Source organism: Tachysurus vachellii, chromosome 20, assembly GCF_030014155.1.
Source record: "Tachysurus vachellii isolate PV-2020 chromosome 20, HZAU_Pvac_v1, whole genome shotgun sequence".
Lineage (NCBI taxonomy): Eukaryota > Metazoa > Chordata > Actinopteri > Siluriformes > Bagridae > Tachysurus > Tachysurus vachellii.
This window is the reverse complement of record NC_083479.1, coordinates 6,994,427-7,018,643: the sequence shown is the minus strand read 5'-3', so window position 1 is coordinate 7,018,643 and position 24,217 is coordinate 6,994,427. Positions and strand designations below refer to the sequence as shown.

General features: G+C 37.7%; 2 protein-coding genes across 3 annotated transcripts in view; both read left to right on the top strand.

Moving 5' to 3' along the window:
- smyd4 (SET and MYND domain containing 4) overlaps positions 1-3,608 on the top strand; it is a 35,798-nt gene extending 32,190 nt beyond the window's left edge. For both annotated transcript variants that reach the window (XM_060895577.1, XM_060895576.1), the window contains 5 exons: positions 460-629; positions 1,554-1,689; positions 2,322-2,438; positions 2,625-2,748; positions 3,144-3,608. In XM_060895577.1, the coding sequence (XP_060751560.1) occupies positions 460-629; positions 1,554-1,689; positions 2,322-2,438; positions 2,625-2,748; positions 3,144-3,273 (677 nt within the window). In that variant the 3' untranslated portion in view covers positions 3,274-3,608. The remainder of the gene's footprint in view (positions 1-459; positions 630-1,553; positions 1,690-2,321; positions 2,439-2,624; positions 2,749-3,143) is intronic.
- A 2,728-nt stretch (positions 3,609-6,336) lies between these two features.
- On the top strand, positions 6,337-8,524 carry LOC132863263 (cytochrome c oxidase assembly factor 4 homolog, mitochondrial). The gene is made up of 2 exons (XM_060895986.1): positions 6,337-6,470; positions 8,131-8,524. The coding sequence occupies exon 2, from the start codon at positions 8,143-8,145 to the stop codon at positions 8,398-8,400; it is 258 nt and encodes an 85-aa protein (XP_060751969.1). The 5' UTR covers positions 6,337-6,470; positions 8,131-8,142; the 3' UTR covers positions 8,401-8,524.
- The last annotated feature ends 15,693 nt before the right edge of the window (positions 8,525-24,217 follow it).

Genomic DNA, 24,217 nt, shown 5'->3' with positions numbered 1-24,217 from the left:
TCGGGGTTGGAGGAGGGAGTTTAAATCGTGGCAGCAGGGATGCGCTAGAAAGCGGCTCAATAAATGGGAATTTAAAGGGTCGGATAATATGGATGTCATAACTTTGGTGCGTGTCATGAACAGCTGATTATCAGCTGATGCATGCTTGACGTCGTGGCCTGCCTGAACTAACGCAATGCTTGATTTTTTTCTAAAAAAGGAAACCAATTAGTTGTTCATTTTAAGAGACCCGTCTTATTTTCTCTTGTATGTTTAAATTTGCCTGTTAATTAAGCAAAAATACATTTGATCAGATCACTCGATTAATCGATGAAATTTTCGGTAGAATACTCGATTACTAAAATATTCAATAGCTACAGCCCTAAATTGTTCCTTTATTGTTATCTCCACTCTTCATCTATGTAAATGTAAATCATGGCTAGATTGTCTGAAGCTGATTATCTTACTTCCCTCTGCCAGGTCCTCACAGTAGCAGGATGGATGTTGAGAAGCGCCAGCACCTGCTGCTGAGGCAGTACTTCTTCCACTGTAAATGTGAGGCTTGTGAGCTGGAGCTAGCTGATAAAAGCAGCAGATTACCATTAACCTTTAATGGTCTTAAATGTGAAAAATGTGGAAGCCTTCTTAAGGTAAAATAGCAAGTTCCTCTTGATCGATGATTTAGCTAAATCATGTCACTCATTAACACTCTGTACTATTGCAACAACAGGTTATTATTATTATTATTATTGTTGTTGAAAAAAAAAAAATAATAATCATAATCATAATACCCTCAGACTTCAGATTTTTTGGAAAAAAATAATTAAAAAAAAAAATGTTTATATTGAAAATTGGTACATATACTCATTGGTCTCTTTAATGGGAACATCAGTGCACCTGCTCATTTATACAGTTATCCAATCACACCTTGTTGATAAGGTACCAGAATGATCAGACGTGATTGAGCTGACAGGAAGTTTATAGTAACTCAAACACTCTTCACAAACCCACCAAACATTGAGGTGGATGGGCTACAACAGATCACATCAGGTTCCATGCCTGTCAGACAAGATTAGAAATATGAGGGCACAGACTCAGCAAAACCAGACAGCTGAAGCCTGGTAAAAAAAAATCCCAAGCTTAAACTGTCCAGTTTCAATGAACCTGTACCCATGATTCCTCTTCTTGGCTGACATGACTGAAACCCAATGTGTTCTTCTCTTGTAGCCCAGCCATCTCAAGATGGATTTTATGTACGCTAAGATGATTTTCTGTTCACCAAGATTGTTTGAGTTGCAATGTCTTTCCTGACAGCTTGTACCAATCTATCAACAGATCTTATCAACAAGGCATTTCTACCCACAGAAGAGTCATAATCAGATCAGCAGTTTCTTAAATACTTAGACCAGCCCACCCGAAGTCACAGAGATCACATGTTTTATTCATACTGATCAGTGATGTGACCTTTGATGTGTAAAAGTGTTCCAAATCAAGTGAACAATGAGAATATGTCTATCCCTTGTGTGGATTTCAGATCAATTAAGGATCATTTAAGATTATACTTGTCTTTTCAGATGACTCTGGATGTTCATGTGTGTTCACGGTTGTCTTGTGATCACCAAATCTTAAATACAGAGTTGCAGAGAAGAATTCAAATGCTACAGCACCGCTTGGAGCAAGCATTAGAACTCATGGATAACCATGAAATAAGTGAGTCAGTGAGGGCACTAGAATAAACCTTATAATTTTTTATCAAGGGGTCAACAGAACTGCATTTTTATTATGTTTGCTTGATATTGTGTTCTGCTCATTAATGGTGCATGCATAGCACAGACTGTGTTACGATCATGAATGAGGGCTTGAGAAGAGGGGTGCTATGACTTTTATAAGCAATCAGATGTTAGATGTTGAAACTGTGGACAAAAAATATCATGTTTGTGGAATGTAGAATTTAACCACAGGTGTCACCATTTGGACATCATTCAACTGAAATACTTGCATCACATATTCTGGCTTTGAACGATTATGATTCAGACTCCATCTGTCAAATCTCTGTTTGCAAAACATGACACCCCTCTTCTCCTTCTCTTGCTCTGTCAATGTAGCTATAACTGAGACTCACAATTTTTGTCTGTCATCTATTTATTTTTCTTTCTTTCCTTCTTTCTTTCTTAAAAGAAACTTTTAGACTGTCAATCCAACAAAAAAGTTTGTTAACTATGTATCTAGTTTATTTTGGGGTGATTGTGTAAAAACATTGAAAACATTGCATAAAAACATTGCATGCCTCAGTTTATATAAATACATATATTAATGTAGTGTTTATTTTTTTTCTGACTGAGATGGTGCCCTACGTATCTTGGAGAAAGCATCCAGTGTGGCTGACAATATCTTAATGAAGACGCACCCTCTGCATGGTGAACTATCTGATGCAATGGCCCGAGCATATGCCACCATGGGTGAGAACAGCTTAAGGCATCTTTTACATTTTTTTTAAAATAAACTTTAGCATCTGAAAGGTTGCTCATTTAACAGGTACAGTGGCTTTTAGGTCATGAGAAATAAAGTAATTTTAATAATGAGGCACAATGATTCACTGTAATCAATAAACGCACAGGAATATCAAATTATTTTATACTCTGCAGGGTTTTGGAGGCAGGCTGCAGTGCATTTAAAAAGTAGTACTGCTGCTATTTGTTCCATGTATGGGAAGGACAGTGTGGAGCTTGGAAGACAGCAGTTTAAACTTGCCCAGCTGCATTTCAATGGGTAAGACATGTAAATTTCTGTTTTGTAGTTTGGATTAAATTCTAATTTCTAATGGCAAACTGTGGCTATAAAAGTATTATACCTCTACAAAGGCATTTATTTTAAGCAGTTAACCCTTCTGGACACCTCGGGACTTTTCGTCCATAAGGGGGGCTTCTCCAAATTTTTGGCCATATCTTTCTCTGTGTTTCAGCTAGAGGAATAGTTATCAGCCACAAACTACATGAAAGGGTAGTGTTTTTGATGTGTCCAAGGGTGTTAACTAAACGACATACAATGATTTTGCTAGGGTCAGGGCAATTCACAAAGTAATAGCAGAAGCCACTGGAACAGTCAGTGCTTTTTCCCAAAGGAGATATAATACATCGCATTAATAATTGCTTTCAATCTTACAGAGGAGATGGTCCATCTGCTCTTTCTGTGATACCTTTAGCCAAGCACATCCTCTCCCTCCACTGTGACCCTCTTTGTCAGGAGCTTCAGGAGCTTCAGGCTATGGAGACCTGCCTATGTGGCACAATGTGATGTCCAATCCTGCCTCTGGTAGCATAACAGAATATTTAAGATGGTGAGATAATTGATATTTTACTGTGAATATTTTGATTTTCAATCAGGTCTAATCAACGGACAAGACTGTTTTATCTGTATTATGTCACATTTCAAAGATCTCATTCTTTTGGTTAACCAGTGATTCCATGTAGGACAGACAATGCAGTGGGCTCTTTAGAAAATGGGAGTGATTGTGTTATTATTAAGTGGTACATAAGTTTAAATGTATCTTAATTAAAAAAAAAAGCCAACCAAGATGTTGTACAAATGGCATATGATTCAGTATTTTAATAAATACCATTTTCATCCAACCATCTTTCCCTTTCTTTTCTTCGTTTAACATGTCCTGCTGCTTAGGCAGGAATGGAAAATATTTGATTAACCTTATTTTTTTACGTTATTATTATTATTATATTTTTTTTGAGACATTTGTGTTAACAATTGAGTGATTTAGAAATTGAATATTTATACTCTTATTCGTTTATATGCAGGGCAAAAGTACTCTTTTTAGTCTTTACATTTTTCTTTAGACCTTCAGATACCTGTTACAAATCTCAAGTCTATTTTTCTCTCATCCAGGCAATTGATCTAAAAGTACATTTTTAGTGATTGGATGATGAAAGCCATTCTCCTAAAATAATTGTTATTCAGAGTGGGATAGAGAATAACTGAAATATGTGTTTATTCTGCATTTAAATGTTGGTTTAAAATGAGTTTCATAGCATATTTGTTTCCCATGCAGCTGTAGGTTGCACACTCCTTACATATTTGTAGATTATGATTTTAAATAAAGACTGTATAGGTGTGGTTTTGTGATGTTGCCTTTATTTTTGGAAGCATCAGTGCACATTGTATTTGTTTTATTTATACATTTTTATTGCAATTTAGACAGTGGTGGTTTAAAAATACACTCAGCCACTAGGATTGTTCTTAGCTAATTGATGAACTAAATAAGCTGGCTACAGACAGATTAGATGATGTTTGCGAGGGCCAAACCATCACTTCCAGGACTCTTGTTTCTTCTCTACACCGATGATAGGTGATGATAGTTCTTAATGATAATGACTGTATGTTTGGGGTCATTGTGCTGCTGCAGAATAAATTTAGGTCAAATCAGTCACGTCTCTGCTGGCTTTGCATAATGGGTAAGTATCTGCCTGTATTTCTCAGAGGACCTAACAAATCCAATTGAGGACACCACAAATCCAACTCCATATTTGAGACATTTAGCCTTGTTTCCATATCAAAGGTATGGCTTTTTGGCCCTAATTTTCCAGGTAGTAGATGAGTATACCTAGAGTATACCTTTCTGCCAGTCCTTTGCTGTTGGCAATGCTGGACCTTTCATTCATTCATTTTCTATCGCTTATCCGAACTACCTCGGGTCACAGGGAGCCTGTGCCTATCTCAGGCATCATCGGGCATCAAGGCAGGATACACCCTGGATGGAGTGCCAACCCATCGCAGGGCACACACACACTCTCTCATTCACTCACGCAATCACACACTAGGGACAATTTTCCAGAGATGCCAATCAACCTACCATGCATGTCTTTGGACCGGGGGAGGAAACCGGAGTACCCGGAGGAAACCCCCGAGGCACGGGGAGAACATGCAAACTCCACACACCCAAGGTGGAGGCGGGAATCGATCCCCGACCCTGGAGGTGTGAGGCGAACGTGCTAACCACTAAGCCACCGTGCCCCCCTGATGAATCAATCTATAAGAAATTCTGTGGCTGTGGAAGAAACCACCCATGCAGTGAAAAGACCTAAGGCATCTTACCTTATCATTGGCAAAGGGCATTTCTCATTTCCCTGGACCTCAAATTTTGCTTGTGCTTTTCCCAGATCACTGTCACTGTTATTGTGTGTAAGGTTGGGGATAATAATAGCATACATGTGACTGAGGAAGAAAGAGGAATGGATGGACAAAGGGAGCTGACAATTTTTTATTATGAAAAATATGCTATACATATTTATAATTATAGATGGTGCCTATCATGGGTGCCCAAAGGCTGTGTGGGAAGTGTTCTAACACACATTGCTGCTGTAGAGGGCCAATGCTGACACCTTTCCACTGACTGACAAAAGCCCCTACTTGTGCAATCATGTGGATGGTAGTTTGACAAATACAACCTACTTAACACTGTTGCAGAGCAAGTATGCCAGTTCATGGCATTTCCTAATGGTAGTGTCTATTTATTATTATTATTATTATTATTATTATTATTATTATTATTATTAATTCAATTCAATTTATTTGTATAGTGCTTTTAAAAATTTCCCATTGTAAAAGCAGCTTTACAGAAGTATGGAAACAAAAGAGAGAGAAAAAGAAATAAATATAGAAGAAGAAGAAGAAGAAGAAGAAGAAGAAATAAGGATAAATGAATATATACTGTTTAAAATTAATTAAAAAAATATTAATTCAAAATTTAAAATACTATATATCTATCCCTAATGAGGAACTAATGGGTCATCGTAAACTCTGAGTTCGGCGCAGACCTGATTGCTGATAAAGTCCAGACCATACAGCTGACTGACACAACATTGGTTCAAAAGAAGGCATGACAGTCTCTGGGTGGCTTCATTATTATTATTAATTTAATTTAATTTAATTTAATTTCTTCATCTTCATCTTCATCTTCTACCGCTTATCCGAACTACCTCGGGTCACGGGGTTAATTTAATTTAATTTAATTTAATTTAATTTTAAATTTTATTTTAATTAATTAATTTATTTATTTAATTTATTTATTTATTACGTTTTCAAAGTATTGGAATGCACAGTTTTTTCATATTGGTACCAACTTTAACCTTGCTGTATGAGACACTTGAAGCTGCATTTCATAATTTTGATCTCCAGATGCCACTAAACGCGCACTGACGTTGTAATAAAGATTCTACTGTAATTTTTTTTCCGCTACGTTTTGGAAAAAAGTCTCACTGTTTTGTGTTATCACAAAAATAGCTTATTATAAGCAAAAAAACATAAAAAATACTGCCACAAATAAGCAGTAATTTTTAAGAAATGATACTTGTGGTCGAGCAGAATGTAGGCATGCGCAAGAATGGATGGTCACGTCACAGGCAGTGTCACGAGGTTCCTGTGCAACCTCAAAACTGTACCCCCAGCAGATGCAAAGCAATGTGATTAAACTTGAACCAGAGGTAAATTAACATTCATTTGAACTTATATTGTATCCTGTATTGTATATATATAGTGTTCAGAGTGAAAACGAATCGTCGTGATTAATGATAATGACTATGTTTGGGGTCATTGTACTGCTGCAGAATAAATTTAGGTCAAATCAGTCACGTAACACAAACGCAAACCCCAAAACAAATCAGGGGTTTCGATCTGATACGCTTTGTGTCAATAAAATTGTCCCTTTGCGTGCATTCGATTTTATTTTTTAGCTTATGACACCACGAATTCATTGTAAATCCATTTCTATAGACGGTTTTAGCTAATAATAAATGATAAATGTAATAAAAATAAATGATTTGCTGTGCACGAAAATAAAATAAGGATGTAGTTTAATGTGGAGATACTGAGGAGATCTGAGGTTACAAAGCCCTAATGCGTGTGCACCATTTACTTTATCCGCACTCTCCATTTTGTATTTTAGTGCCATGCAGAACAGTCTCGATAATGAAAAGTAGATTTGTCGCAAGCATCCGTTTTTAATAAACTAGCTAAAGGGGACTAAAATAAGCAAATCTAAGTCCACATTGATGACAACATTAGTTATGGCAGTGCTCCCTAAAAGCCACAAATAAGTGGAATAGGATGCTTTAAATCACTCGGACAGTAAATAGATGATTCTTTGCTTGTGACATAAAAATGCTCGTGTTAACGAATTGAGTTTGTGGTATTCTAATGAAATTCTAATTAGTGGTGCTGCATAGCAAAGCTTCACCATTGTTACGTCACATTATTATTGTTGTTGTTTTTGTTGTTGTTGTTTTTGGTGGTGGTGTTTGCGTAACTAATCTGCCGCAAACATGTGACTTATCAAGAGGCTTAGTATTATAGCTATTCTAGTCACGATTATTTGCTTCTATAAATAACTATATTTATTCTGCATGCTAATAGTTGCCCAATAATTGTGCATTGTATACTTTGCTAGAAACTGGGTTATGCCCTCTACAATGCTTGCAGTGCTTGCAGGAAATGGTGTGGAGCTCTCAACACTTGATGCAATAGATTGTTTCTTAGGTTCAGAAACGAGGGAATATAGCCATTTAATTAAAATGCTGCTTCCTTTTGATTTACTGAACATCTCTTGTTCACTTCTCTTTTCAGGCTTGTTTGCCATGAGCAGATCATGGCAATTTGTTGATTTTCTTGCTTATGTCACCAGAGTGCACACACTCACTCACAAATACCCACAACAGCTGTATATCCAGTGTGTACTCTGCTAGCTGTCTCACTTTCATCAGTTTTACTTTTCTGTAATTTTTGAAGTGAAATCATTTGCAAGCCCTTGTGATATTCTTATTTGTGATATATATATATTCTGCAACCTTATTGCATATAAATTATGATTTTGTAATGCATTATAATCTGTTTTGTGGCATTTTTTTTAAACTTTGCTCTTTCTGTGGAAAATACAATAATAATATATTGAAATGTAAAACATTATAAGAAAATACTTGTAATATTTCTTGTTATATTATCAAGGAAAAATGTTAATGTTTTGTTATTTTTTTATGTTGAACTTTTCTACAAGCCACTACTGAAAAGTTTGTCAAGTTTAACAATTTTAAAGCGAATATTTTGCACCTCTTATTATATCAACATTTTGCTCTCCTGTTCCTAATCCAGATTTAAAGCAGAATGACATCCCATTCTTCACCCTTGTCCCATGAGCGGAGCAGACCTGAGGAGGAAAATGATCTGGTAGATCAGTTGATCTCTAGGTCAGGCTGTTCTACACTACATTATGCAATTCAGGAGTGCATGGCAGAGCATAAAGACTGGAGGAAATGCAAGACACAGGTTCAGGAGTTTAAAGACTGCATGATGCCTTTCCAGAAAACTCGGATGGAGCAGCTGGTAAAATGTAAAGATCCAGCCACAGAGAATGTTGGATGAAAAGGTCCCTTTTAAACCCACATCTATAAAAGAAGACAATGTTTTGTGATTTTGGGTTGATTTTTTCACAAATAAAATTACACCGGAACACAGAGTGAATGTAATAAAATGGAATGTCACCAAATATCTTAGCAGCATTGATTGTGTTTTTTCTTGAGGATTGTCCTCTGAAATAAAGTATCTTCACATAACATAAACGTTAATGGATTAGCTGAAAATTGTCACATATGACATTTCTTAATGAATACAGGATTTGAATAAGTTGTATATAAATGCACTGCTGAACCTATAAAATATTTCACAGTAGTGTGTGTAATATATACACAGTTCTGATAATGCAGTACTATGCATTATATGAATATGCATATATGATGTATATGCAGTATATGATAGGAATTTTAACCTTAGGTTTAACAAGTATGGCTATGTATCCATTGCTTACAAGTCTTATCCTACTTCACATGACTGATATACCATATAATGTATTTTGATTATGGATGAAAGCTACTGAACAAAAACTATTTCAGACACTGATGCTGCTGTAACCATGACTTGATTTAAAACTGCAGATTTAAAGCCTAACTGCCTAGTGATAGAGGCATAAGAGGCAAAGTATTTATTAAAGTGGCAAAATTCATGCTGACATTCTTGATGTATTAATAGGTGCAATATTGCTACTATTAGAATAGGATAGGTGCTTTGTACACCTTTGTACAATTGTATATATTGTATATAAGCTGAGGAAATCAGAGCAGTATTTTAAGCATATTTCTTGAGTTACATATATTTTGAAGCACAGAACAAACAACTTAAATTAGATTTGAAAAAGACCACTGTTAAAAATTAGAGAACACTTTCAGAAACCTCCCAGTTACTGGTGTTAATCTGGCAACAGGTGCCAATTTCTTTAATTATCTGACAAACCCTATTTAACTGGCAGCCTAACTTTCCAGTTTTCACTGACTTTGCAAGATGGTGAGCCATTCTAAAGTGGCTGAAACCCTCCAGCAGAAGGTTGTCCAGATAAAGGCCAAAGGATAACCCTTTCAGCCATAGCGTGAGAAGTTGGTCATTCCAAATCTGTGGTTTATAGAATGTTGCGTGTTTACAACGCCACAAACTCATTTAAATCCATCAATAAGCCTGTTTGTCTATGAAAGACAAATGCAAGAGAGAACAGGATAATGCGGAGAATCTCAACACTACAGCAGGGATTGCTCGCCAGTTCAGCTCTAAACGTTTTCTTGTCATACAGTGTCTCGACATTTAAGAGAATTTGGACAGAAAGCTCACTCTGCAGTGACAAACCTCTCATAAGCAGAAAGAATCAAAACTAAGTCGAAAAGTAAAACTAAAACTTTGCTGAGGAGCATGTTGTATGGACAGAGGAGAACTAGTCCCAAGTTCACAGACTGATCTAAATGTGTAAAGAAGTCAGTGAAAAGTGGAGGGAGAAGTGTCATGGTTTAGGGGATGTTTTCTTCAACAGGAGTTGGGCCGCTTATACAGCTACAGCTACAGATACAGAGTGAATGCAAATGTTTATCAGATCCTTCTTCGACAACATGCGGTTCCTCCCCTGCATTCATCACCCAATTAACCAGCAATTTTCATGCACAACAATGCCTACTGTCACACAGCAAGCGGGTAAAGCAGTTCCTTGAAGCTGAAAACATTGAAATAATGAAAAAATTTGTCCCGATCTAAACCCAATAAAAAACCTCTAGTGGGTCCTTGGCAAAGTTATGACCAAGAAACCCACTACAGTCTGTGTAGATTGTAAGAAGAGTGGAGTAATTGTTACCTTAGTAATTGTTGACCGTTGTAATCTTCAAAAATTTTAGCTGTAATATTTCTCCCTGCTACAGTCATTGCTGTTCTCTAATTTTGTTCATTGTGTTTGTACAAAATAAAGTTTTTTGTTGAAGTGCCTTGGTTATTTTTTAAATCACTGTTCTATTAGCATGGTATAGCCACAACAAAAATTCCTTCAAATGTTAAGCAATGAAGATTACATTATTCCTGAAAAAATCAAGTGTTCATAAATTGTTCTCTAATTTTTATCTCCACTGTAGAATGAACCTAGCTGTGTAGAAGCTATATAAGCGGCCTTACTTAATGTAAATAAATTTGATCTGTTACATAACATAGAAATATTGACAAATGGGAACTACTATAATGTTATACTATGTTATGTTGGGTATTTATAAAATGGAAAAATTTGTGCACAATGCTTCCTTAACCTGCCTTTTTAAGATGAGACTGACTTGTCATAAGAAAAGAGATCCACAAGTAATTAAAGAGAAGTACAAATATTTTTGTGTAAAATTAAGAAAAATAATAAGCTTGGAATGTACAAGAGTTCTCACTCCATTTATTTGGAGATCAGCACATTCGTTTGTTAATATTAGAAATCATGTCCCTCACCAACTTGTTAGACCAGGGGTCGGCAACCCGCGGCTCCGGAGCCGCAAGTGGCTCTTTCATCCCTCTAGATTTGGATTTAGATCCCTGTAGATTTGGAAAATAAATATTTAATTTAAATTTATTTTATTTTAGTTAGTTAGTTTTTAAAAAAATGTAATTCTAAGATCATGATGCTCTTGTAACATTAAAATAAACCATGTTTAATTTGTTTGTCACTCAAAATATGCGTCATAACTGCCGACTTGCGAAATCCGACAAACAGACGCAGACGCAGTTTTGCTTTGCTGCAGCCGGCAAGTTAAAATTTTGATGTCATGAATACGAAGAGGACTCAATTAGACATTGAACATTTTATTTGAAAGTAACCTTCAACTCAGCGTCTTTTTTGTTAAGGTTAGTTCAAACTGTTCAAAATATTTTTGTTTGCCTGCAGAAATAAAATTTCGTTTACTCAGTAGCAGTTCATTGATTTCATAAATGCAACACACTACAGTTTTTTCTATACTTTCCATAAAGGTAAAAAAACGATATATGCAGTGTTATCTTCATTTTAGATGTCAAAAGGGTTTTGTGGCTCCCTGTGTGTTTTTTTTTTTTTTTTTTGTGGGAAACGGGTCCAAATGGCTCTTTGTGTGTTTAAGGTTGCCGACTCCTGGGTTAGACTAATCCAAGAATGTGTTCTTTGCACTGTCTGTAACAGAAAATAGTAGTTCATAAATTTACAATGGTGTGACTTAATTTATAGTAAATTAAAAGACGAAAAAGATGATTAACATAATCAGTTTGCCTTTGATTATACAGGGTGCCCAAAATCATTACCAAATGAAAATAAGATATTATTTGTTTGCCCGTTCCTGATTTTTTATGTTTTTTCACGTTTGTCACACTCTATTGGTTCAGATAATCAAACAAATTGAAATATTAGTTAAAGATAACACAAGTAAACACAATATGCAGTTTTTAAATAAAGTTTTTATTATTAAGGGAAAACAAAATCGAAACACACATGGCCCTGTGTGAAAAAGTGCATGAGCATCACAGACCTACTTTCTTTCCATAGTATATCCTGGTCACTCAATCAGCCATCCACATGAAAAAAAAGTGATTCATTAGAATCCATTCAATTGCTCCAGTTTCAAGTTTATTGTCATGTTCATAAAGAGTACGTAAGCATTTACAGTAAATGTAAAAAGTCTACACACCACTGTTAAAATGTCAATTGAAGCACCTTTAGGTTTTGTCATAGCATTCAATCTTTTTTGGATAAAAGTCGATCAGTTTAGCACTGATCAATATTTTCCCGTTCTTCCCTCTAAAAACAAGGTAACTCTATCAAACAGGTCACTCCACAGATTGGAATTAGATCTGGACTAAAACCTTGATCTTGTTTTGGTGAATCCATTACTTTGTTGATTCGTGGGTGTGCTTAAGGGCATTGTCATGCTGAAAGGTAAATTTACTCCATCTTAAGTGTTGTATCATAAGCCTTAAGGTTTTGTGTCAGAATTGATCTATTCATTATTCCATTTTTTTTATTTTCAGTGATTTAAAGTTACTCCCAATTTAAGAAAACAGCCTTAAAGCATGACTCTGCCACCTCCATGTTTCAATGTGGGGTAGTGTTCTTTTAACGATGTGCTGTGTTTTTATTGGCAGGATGTTCAAATTTGATTTCATTAGATCATAACACGTTATTCCACATGATTCTGGTAGACTGGATGCTATTATTTTGCAACCTTTAGCCAGGCTTGGGTGTTTTTGGTGTTTTTAAAGGAAGCTTTCATATTGCCACCTTCCCCTATAGTCCAGACTTTTGATGAAGTATGAAGTATTTGGGAGATTGTTATCGCATATAGTGAGCAACCAGTACTTGCCAGATTTTGCTGAAATTCTTTTAAATGTTACCGTAGACCCCTTAGCAGCCTCCCTGACCAGTTTTCTCATGGTCTTCTTGTCAATTTTAGGGGGCTGTCCTGTTTTTAGCAATGTCACTGTTGTGCATATTTCCTCCATGTGTTGATTATTGTCTTTACAGTGTTACATGGTATATTTAATGTTTTGTATGTTTTTTGTAACCCACCCCAATTGATATTTTTAACAATGAGGTCCCAGACCTTTTTGTAAGCTCTTTTGTAGTCAGATGTTTCCAAAAAGGAAAATATTCCACATATACAGTACTATAAATGTTTAACATAATATGGAAAATAATACATATACAAGAATATTCAGAAAATAGTCACCTTTGAAAGTGGATGGGGTACGCGCTATGCCTGAACTTTGGCTACATAGGCCTATACACAGCAAACCACAACGCTCTTTCTATCATTCCCTGTTTTAATATTTCAGCTATTTGTGATACTCTTTAAACTCTTTACTATTTGTGATAAATCTTTTGTGGGATTGCACAGATGGGCTAGCCTTTGCTCCTCACAAATCAAAGAGCCTTGGCCACCTATTATTAGTGGTAATTTGATTCATCCCAGGGGGCACGGTGGTTCGCATGTTTGCCTCACACCTCCAGGGTTGGGGGTTCGATTCCCGCCTCCGCTTTGTGTGTGTGGAGTTTGCATGTTCTCCCCGTGCCTCGGGGGTTTCCTCCGGTTAATCCGGTTTCCTCCCCCAGTCCAAAGACATGCATGGTAGGTTGATTGGCATCTCTGGAAAAATTGTCTGTAGTGTGTGATTGCGTGAGTGAATGATAGTGTGTGTGCCTTGCGATGGGTTGGCACTCCAGGGTGTATCCTGCCTTGATGCCCGATGATGCCTGAGATAGCACAGGCTCCCCGTGACCTGAGGTAGTTCGGATAAGCGGTAGAAAATGAATGAATGAATGAATGAATGAAAGGTCCAGCATTGCCAACAGCAAAGAACTGGCAGGAAGGTATACTCCAGGTATACTCATCTACTCTGGGTGCTCCGGTTTCCTCCCCCAGTCCAAAGACATGCATGGTAGGTTGATTGGTATCTCTGGAAAATTGTCCTTAGTGTGAGTGAATGAGAGTGTGTGCCCTGCGATGGGTTGGCACTCCGTCCAGGGTGTATCCTGCCTTGATGCCCGATGATGCCTGAGATAGGCACAGGCTCCCCGTGACCCGAGGTAGTTCAGATAAGCGGTAGAAAATGAATGAATGAATGATTCATCCCAGTGACAAAAACTGATTTTGTTCACCAAAAAGATTTTTTTGGATTTGTTCAGTGACCCTAAGTTACATTAAGTTACAAATGTACACTGGTAGATGGTGCCAATGAATGTTTTTAGATTTTATAAGTATGACATTTTTGCATTCACTCAGTATGTTCATTTACAAAAATGCCAAGTTTCAAGAGAAAAGTGTTAGTATTAAATTTGGCATGTCTAATCTACAAATAGAAGCTCTGGTAAATTTGTTTTCTTGAAATAATGCAGCCACATGTTTTACATGGCCATAACTTGGAAAAATACATGGAAGTAAGAAACATTATTTGTTCACTTAAAAGACTTGTTCAAAAGTACACATTCATTCATGAACACCTGTCACTTGTTCAATGGGTGTTCCTTGGACCACATTTGGTAGGTACTAACTGCTGCATATAAAGAACACCCAACAATAGACCTGCAGTTTTGGAGAAGCTCTGACCGAGTCATCTAGCAGTCACAATTTGGCCTTTGTCAAAGTTGCTCAGATACACTTGTTCATTATTTCTGTTTCTTTGATCAATTCCTGTGAACTTTATTCACTTGCTGAACTGACTGTTCACTTGTTGCCTAAGATATATCACCCATTGGAAACTTGTATATACAACCACTTAAACCACTCAGGGGTTTGTTAGAATATTGTTTTATTTATTGTATTGTATAGTAATATATGATTATTCCATGCAACATATTATACTTTGAATTTGTTTATGTCTGTAAAGCTACTTTGTAATGTTTTCAATTGTTAAAAGTACAGGTAAAATTTAACTGAAATTAAATATTTCTCTGTAATTTGTGCTTCATTATGCATTTTAATGTCATACCACAGAACATAGTTAAAAAAACCCAAGCTCAACCCCTACCAGTTGTCTGACTACAGGACAATATCATACCTCCCCTTTATATCCAAGATCCTAGAAAATTTTGTAGTGGAGCAGTTATGCTCATACCTACGTATGAATAACATTAATGAAATGTATCAGTCAGGATTTTGGCCTCAACATAGCACAGAGACAGCATTGGGTAAAGTGGTTGTGTCTCCTACATAATGTACATTGTCTTTAACAATTAGATGATTACAGGCCTATGATATATACTGTATTTCTCTCTCTCTCTCTCTCTCTCTCTCTCTCTCTCTCTCACACACACACACACAAACAACCACCAGTCACGTGCATAGAAGCTCTTACTCCTCAGTAAAAATTTCCACCACATGATCACTACCTGCCACCATATCCATCTAACAAAGTGAACACACAGTATGAATATGTTCTTGCTTTATCCTCTAATACTGAGATAACTGGGAGCAACAAAACTAATTTCACAAAATGCTCGAAAATTTCACAATGACCGCTAAAATGAAGGCCATGCTCTTCCAGAAATGTAATAACTGTAGCCACCCTTCACAACATTTCAGTCCAGTACTCACACTCAGTTTAATTTTTTTCTGACATTCTTGGTATGTATACTGCCTTTTTGAAACTGACACAACCACATATTTATATTGACAAGATCTTAGTATTGTCTGCTTTACCGTAACAACCTAGATCAGTAGTAATGTAATCATTTAGGGAGCTCTCATCACAGGCACCAGCATCAGGGCTTGCTAAGGTTTTTTCTAAAAAATCTTAGGATCAGTTTGCCAAAAGTTATTTTGCATTTTATTTGATGTTGGAAAGTTCAAATGTTTTAAAATATATGTTATATATGTTAAATAAACTTTGTGATTGACTACTGGGCATTGTAATAAATTTTTCCTGAATTTCAAAATCCCCACCAGGGTTCCATTTGTACTACTCATAACTTTTGAACCACTTAACAAGTAGTCACAAGCTTAAGTATAATAAATTTATTTACAGCTATGCTAGGTATTTATCTACATTTACAGCATTTGGTAGACACCTTTATCCAGACCAACTTATATTTTATTCAACAACTGAGCAATTTAGGATTAGGATAACACTGCAACCACTAAACTGCCACATCTCAATGTGGGACTGTGCACAAAATCACTGCAAAAGTGTGGGAAACATGTGCCCTGCATCCACTATAGCCCTGCCTGTACAGTAGCATTAACAAAAATAGAAGGAAAATATAGAATATCTCCCTCATTTTCAAGGAAAGGACATGCTGAAAAATATTGCTATAATTCATCTTTCTTTTGACATTTAATCATACAAATTCTGTTTTTTCTTTGAGTTATAATTATTACACACTGATTACGCATTCATTATTTTTCACTGAGGTTTCTAGAGTATACAGAACCATGCAACTGTTGCCAGTTTTGCCTGTTACCTGAACCTGCATTCTCTCAGGAATCCATATCTTGTCACACAAATCATTGGGGTCTTTTCAGTATCTTTAGAGAATAAATTAAAGGCATACTGCATGTGTTGAGAGAGAGTCCTAACAAACAATGATAATTGCCTTTTCTTTATTCCCCCAGGCATACACAAAAGTATTTTGTCAGTTTTTAATTGGTCAACATTTTTGCTCATCTGTTTATGATGTTAAGTCCAGGCAAACTTAGAATAATAAAAAATCAAAGGTGAATAATATCATATTCCTGATGATAAAATAAATAATTTTATTGCTAAGAAACAAAGCACACACATGCGAATTTGGAAAAACTGAAGCCCTCATGATACGAGACAAAATAGTGTTCAGCATAACTGGCTCTAGGCTTTGTGGACGATTGTTCATAGCAATTATAATAGAAGTCATAGCCATGACAGTAACATCAGAAACACAGCATGTACATGCAATCATAAAAAAGAGGACACAGCCTGCACAGAGATCAAGCAAAGTGACAGGATATAAACAACTGTTAAACCCTACAAGAGGACAAGCAAACAGTTTTGTGGCACATGCGGATGCATTCACATGCCAAGACAGTGCCCTGCCCATAATGAAGTTTGGAAAAAATGCGGCGAAAACCAGAGGTGGGAGTAAGCCACACATGTGCAAGTCTCAAGTAAGTCTCAAGTCTTAACCTTCAAGTCTCAAGCAAGTCCGAGTCATTTTTTGTGAGAGTCAAGTCAAGTCACTGCTTTATGTCAAGCAAGTCAAGTCAAGTCGTAGCTTGAGTCAAGCAAGTCACTGGCAAGTCATACAGATGTTTGATGATTTAACTAAATGTATATATATATATATATATATATATATATATATATATATATATATATATATATATATATATATATATATATATATATATATATTAAACAAAGTTTAAAACTACAAAGAATAAGATGTAAATGTAACTGAAATAAGGCCAAAATAAAAGTTTGAAATAAAAGTTTCAATATGCCTCAAACATGGCAGAAGACCATGGAAAAGTATATATATAAAAAAGTACAATAGTTTCTTTGAACCAAATGGCATTTTTTGAACATGCATTCCCTTTTAATGGGGCATGAACACATCCTTAAATTAGATCCTTCCTTTTTAACAACAGAATAACAACAATCATGTCAATCAAAAAATGTAAATTATTGAATCACACAAACCTTGAAGTGAATTAACTATTGGGGAGAGAGAGAGAGAGAGAAAGAAAGCGAGAGAGAGAGAGAGAGAGAGAGAGAGAGAGAGAGAGAGAGAGAGAGAGAGAGAGAGAGAGAGAGAGAGATGATTGGAGTGAGTGTAATTTATTAATTAAAGGGATAGTTCACATAAAAATGAAAATTCTGTCATCATTTTCTCACCCTCATGATGTTACCTGTATAAATTTCTTTCTTTTGATGAACACACATGTAGATATTTTGAGGAATGTTTGTAACCAAATCATTCATGAGCCCCACTCACTTCCATAGTGGGGAAAAAAGAATACTATGTAAGTGAATGGGGCCCATGAATGGTTTGGTTACAAATATTCCTTAAAACATCTTCCTCCGTGTTCATCAAAACAAAGAAATTTATACAGGTTTGTAACATGAGGGTGAGAAAATTATGAAATAATTTTTTTTATTTTTGGGTGAACTACCCCTTTAAATTGAATGTGTGTGCATGTGCATGCGAGACAAGAATATGGCTGTGCTTGCAACTCTGAAATTTTTTATTTTTATATTTATGTTTTTTATATATAATGTGCATCCCCATAAAAAAAATCCATACGCTTTTCACTCAAAGCCTAACACCGAAGACCAATTACAAGTGCTATTGCAAAAAAGCTGACATTTCCACATAAACAGTGACCAACCATTTACACTACATTGCGCTTGCAAAAAATTTAATTAGATAGAACTTTGTCATTCAATTGTGAGCGATGTGGTCGCATACTGCTGTTCTTCTCTTCTCATCTTGCACAAAATCCCGGTACCCGAAATCATTTTTGGTGTAGCGCCTTCCATGTTTCGTCATGACTGTTTAGGTTTATTAGTTAGTGCGCGCGCTCCCTCTGCTTGCCTGCTGCGTCACGTGGTTAGATTACGCTTTTGCGTGCGTTTAAAAACAGATTAAAAAAAAAAACAAAAAAACAAGTTATTTCGAGTCATTTAACTCAAGTCCGACTCAAGTCTCAAGTCATGAATGTCAAGTCAAAGTCAAGTCGAGTCTTTTTTTAATATTTGCCTAGCAAGTCTCAAGTCTCAAATGTGCGACTTAAGTCCGACTCGAGTCAAGTCATATTATTCGAGTCCCCCATCTCTGGCAAAAACAACCATTTTGCGAATATGTGCAAATCAAAATTCAAAATGGATACACTTAGGGTCACTATGAATGTGATGCGATCCAGGAAACTGGCCTAGGCCATGAACTGGCATGAACTGGCTTAGGCCATGAAATCAGTTTCTGTGGTGGGTGGTGTAGGTGTGAGTCTCAACTTTTCTTATGAGATCCAACTGTACGCATGCCTGTCTTCCTAGCAGGGCTATGTCAGATGCTGTGGTCACAAAGAACATAATTTCAGTGTTTTTGTCTTTGTTCTGCACAAGTAGTTTAACAACACCTTCTGGTATGATGTGAGCACCTCCGTTTGATATCAGCACTGTTTTTGTGTCGTGTATGTTTACAGGAATCTGTAGGCGATCTATGATTTTCTTTGGAATTACATTTGCTTCAGCACCTGTGTCTAGCTTGAAGTTCATAGTTGTGCCTGCTACACACAAATCTGCATGCCAGCCTGTTGGAGGGTTGTTTGGCTGAATAACTGAACCTATAAACAGCATGTCCACTCTTCAGGGCTGTCAAGTGTCACGCAATGAGCAACAGTCACTCATTTCGTCTTTTGTCACACTCTCCCACCACATATTGTATTTCTCATGCAGAAAAACATACTATTTATCCTATATCATACAACACCGCTGTCTCTATGGAGTCTCCCCTGGAGTTCTTAGTCCTGACACTTATCAGCCAATCAAAAAAAGAGGCTACACAATAGCCAATCAGAAAATAGCACTATTGTATCTGGGTAAGATTTAACGCAACAACCAATGAAAAAATGCAAATCCTGGAATTCCAGCATCATCATTTTTCAACCACTGGAGCTGAGAGCATCACTTTGAGCACAGAGTAAGTCATGATCTCTTGTTGTAATGTTACAACAAATTCACAACTTTTTTGACACAAACAATGACATTTTGACTGCTGTTAGAGATGTTTCCCAGATAATCAGTATCAGTTTTTCATGAGTGTCTGTAACTTAGCCAACAGTTTTACAGCCTGTTCACTGACAACACCTGCTCAGAAGAAGTAGTGGTTTTCAAACTGGGGGGCCTGAGATGGTGCCAGAAAACATCTGAGTAATAGAGGCCCCTGGTTCCTTTTTTCAAAGGTGACTAGATTGAACCAATTTGGGAGGCTATCAAAGATCGCAGCCTTGGTTTTTGTGCTTCCACATTCTAATGCTAATGCCCAGAGGATATTTTCGATGGTCGGTTTGAACAAAACCTCAACACGAAACAGCTTGTCTCTGGATGGAACATTGTCCTCAGTCATGACCCTAAAAATGGCTGGTCTTGACCCGAACTGTTTTAAATGGGAGCCAACATTACAAATGATAAAGGAGTTCAAAAAGGCAACAAACAATTACAATAAACAACACCAGTCATAATCTCTCTCTCTCTCTCTCTCTCTCTCTCTCTCTCTCTCTCTCTCTCTCACACACACACACACACACACCACACACACAAATTAATAAATGGAAATTGAATAAATACAAGGGGGCACGGTGGCTAAGTGGTTAGCACGTTCGCCTCACACCTCCAGGGTTGGGGTTCGATTCCCGCCTCCGCCTTGTTGTGTGGAGTTTGCATGTTCTCCCCGTGCCTCGGGGGTTTCCTCCGGGTACTCCGGTTTCCTCCCCCGGTCCAAAGACATGTGTGTGTGATTGCGTGAGTGAATGAGAGTGTGTGTGCCCTGCGATGGGTTGGCACTCCGTCCAGGGTGTATCCTGCCTTGATGCCCAATGACGCCTGAGATAGGCACAGGCTCCCCGTGACCCGAGGTAGTTCGGATAAGCGGTAGAAGATGAATGAATGAATGAATAAATACAAAGTACAAGAGGGATTGGCAGTTGTTTATAACCTGTCACTTTGCAGTCTGTGACCTCTTTTTTATGATTTCATGTACATGCTGTGTTTCTTATGTTACTGCCATTGCTATGACTTGTGCTTTTGTGATTTCATTCGCTCTGCATATGTCAATGGCTTTCAGAAGTGTGAGGTCTGATATGGACAACAGTCGTTCACAAAGCCTAGTGTCAGTTATGCTGAACACTATTTTGTCTCGTATCATGAGATCTTCAGTTTCTTCAAATTCGCATGTGTGTGCTTTGTTTCTTAGCTCCATAAAGAACTTGTCTATGCCTGTGTGCTCTGAGAATGTGTGGGCCCAAAACTGATGTCGCTCAACAGTATTCTTTTGAGGAGCACAGTATTTCTGAAATGCCACGAGGACCTCTGATAATTTTTTGCCTTGTAAATCAATATCAATCTCAAGTGAATAATCATATCAATCTCAAGTGAATTATAAATTTCAAGCGCCTGCTCTCCTATGCAATGCAGTAGTACAGCAATCTGTCTCTACTCGGATTTACCCACAAAGCCTGAAATAGTGAGGTACAAATTAAATCTTTGTTCCCACTTATACCAATTTTCAGCCATGTTTCCGGTCAGAGATGAGTGCGGCGGCGGATGAAGTTGTTCGTTTCAGTAAGGTCTGTTATGTTAGTCTGGCACTGGTGGTGATACTGTGTTTCTGTTCACTCAAGTTGTGGTAATTTTTGGCACGTTTTGTCGTGGGCGAAGTTAATTAGACTTTTTATCCATCTTCCGACAACATGTGTCTTTATTAATATAAAGACTCGGACACAAGCGACCTCGTGTTGACTTTTCTTTACTTACACGTGCACACTCATCTTCCTCATCCAGTTACAGCCATATATACATGCACACATCAGGAACCTACACGTTCAAGGAACTCATTATTAGGAACACATATATAGCTAGACGTTCATGTGATAATCTATTTAGCAAATTTGTGTGGCATCAGTACATTATATAAAATCAAACAAAACAGCTTCAGGTAATGTTTACATAAAACATCAGAACAGGGTAAGAATTTGATGGCTGTTCGGCTCCTGTTCGGCTGTGGACGTCGCTCGGCCCTCCTGTTCCGGCTGTGGACGTCGCTCGGCCCTCCTGTTTGGCTGTGGACGTCGCTCGGCCCTCCTGTTCGGCTGTGGACGTCGCTCGGCCCTCCTGTTCGGCCACTCTGGCTGCGCCGCCGTGTGCCTTGCTCCCCCCACCTGCCTCGCCGTGTGCCTTGCTCCCCCCACCTGCCTCGCCGTGTGCCTTGCTCCACCCACCTGCCTTACCGTGTGCCTTGCTCCCCCTCCTGGACCCGTCGGGACTGTTAAGACTGATTGGCGCGTCGGGAGTCGCGCCTCGAGGGGGGGTACTGTCAGGACTCTGCCCGGACTTTGGCCATGTGCCTTTTGTTTATGTTTCTTGTTCAAGTGTCTGCCCCGCCCTTGTCTCTGCTTGCCCATTTTCTGCACACCTGTTCCTCATGTTTCTGATTGTCTTGTCTATTTATTTGATCCGCGTTGCCTTGTGCAGCGCGGAATCCTCTGTTGTCCTTGTCTGGTGTTGTCTTCGTCCTGTTTAGTGTTCTTTAAGTTAATAAATCCTGTTTTTGTTTAGCTGTCCTGCATTTGGGTCCGTTTTTTTCCTGCGTACGTGACACTGATTGTTGGTGCAACAATGTCCTGATTGTTGTGTAACTAAGATTAAAATACGCATGAGCTATCCCAGTCTGGGAAATGGCAGACTGAGGTTATGAAAGCACAGTGAGCTTAGGGAGTTAACACAGAACTCTACTTATAAACATAACAGCATTATAGCAGTAAATATAATGTATAATATAAATAAGCAGTATAGGTAAGAGCTTTAAAATAATCCAAACTCATAGAGTTAACATATAAACAATGAAAGACTATGTAGTAATATAGAGTAACAAGAAAAAAGATGAGGAAACTTAAATCATTGTAGATGCAACGGAATTAATCCACAAGACTTCTGTTAAGAAGAGTTGAGTGCCAAAATGTGATAGAACAAGGAAGTACAGCGCTCTTGAGTGCTTTTTTTTTAAATATCAATGACGAAAAAGGTCCGAAATAATAGGAACTCAAATAGGCAGGAAAGTCCATAAAAGGACATATGTGTAATTGGAAGGCCTCAACTCCAGGAAATAAGGGGATTTCAGAAAACAGGATATTAATTCACTGAGAAGGCATATGAGGCATTTCTGGAAAATAAGGGGAATTCTGAGAAGCTATGTAGAAGACTAGGTAGGGCTTCAGGCACAAGTCTGGGAAATAATGGGAAATTGCTTAAGAGTATGTAAATTGAAAGGGGAGGTGCCTGGAGGTCCCAGGGTCAATGGAATTGTTGGCTGATTAACTGCAATAAAGAAGTCTGCTCATTCTCTTTATTGTTTTATTCTTTAGCTGCCATAGTTAATTTAGCAAAGTATTATATCTTAGTTACTATTTGGTTGAACACACAAGACCTGGTTCACCCTATGATGTGTCTTGGAGGCAGGCTCTGAGTTCTGACTAAGCTTCTATTGTGATTTCAACCATATCTATCTAATGCAGTACACAGTGAAATGAGATGTTTCTCCAGGACCATGGTTCTACATAAAACAAAGACAGTGCTAAGGAATTAACTAAGCTAGTCCTAGCCACATAAAGTGCATCCGTGCAACCTGGTGCAAACAGTGCAATATAGAAGACAGAAAGACAGTGAAGGACAAAAGACAGTGCAAACTAACAAGACAAGACATTACACAAAAGACAATACACTAAAGCAGTTCCGACAAGTGTACATACTGTATATTCTACAGTACATGTACAGAAATACTGAAATGAACAATTAATATAATAGCAGCAGTTATATGAGTTATTGTAATGTACACCTATTGTGCAAAACAGCAAGTGACTGGAATGTGCAAAGAGCAAAAACAGTGTGCAAAACAGCATGTAAACCGTTTGATATTGGTGGTGCTGTATACTTGGATGTATGTTAGAAGAGGAGCTCCAGTGCTCAGTGTGGTGGTGCTGGAGATGCTGTTTCTGATCAGGACTGACCGAGGTCTCCCGGTCAGGAAGTCCAGGATCCAATTGCAGAGGGAGGTGTTCAGTCCCAGCAGGCTCAGATTATCAATCGGGTGCTGAGGGATGATTGTGTTGAATGCTGAACTAATGTATATAAACAGCATTTGTACGTAAGTGTCTTTATTGTCCAGGTGGGTGAGGGCTTAATGAAGACCCGTTGCAATGGCATTGTCCGTAGAGCGGTTTGGATGATACGCAAACTGCAGGGGGTTCAGCGAGGGTGGTAACTGTGTCTTGATGTGTCTCATGACGAACTTCTCGAAGCACTTCCTTACAATGTCTGTGTGCGACGGGACGATAGACATTAAGGCAGGAAACTGTAGAATTGCATGATTGAATTCTCTGGCAATAATAAACAGTCCTTTGGGGTGAACATTCTGCAGATTGCTAATAGCCCCATAGAACTCACATAGAGCCTCTTTAGCATTAGCGCTGGAGGAATGTACACTCTAACAATAAAAACCGTGGTGAATTCCCGTGGTAAATAAAATGGTCTGCGTCTAACAATCACAAACTCCACTAGCAATGAGCAGTAAGTAGAAAGAATCATAGAGTTCTTGCAATATTCCGTATTCATAGAAACACACACCTCCACCGCA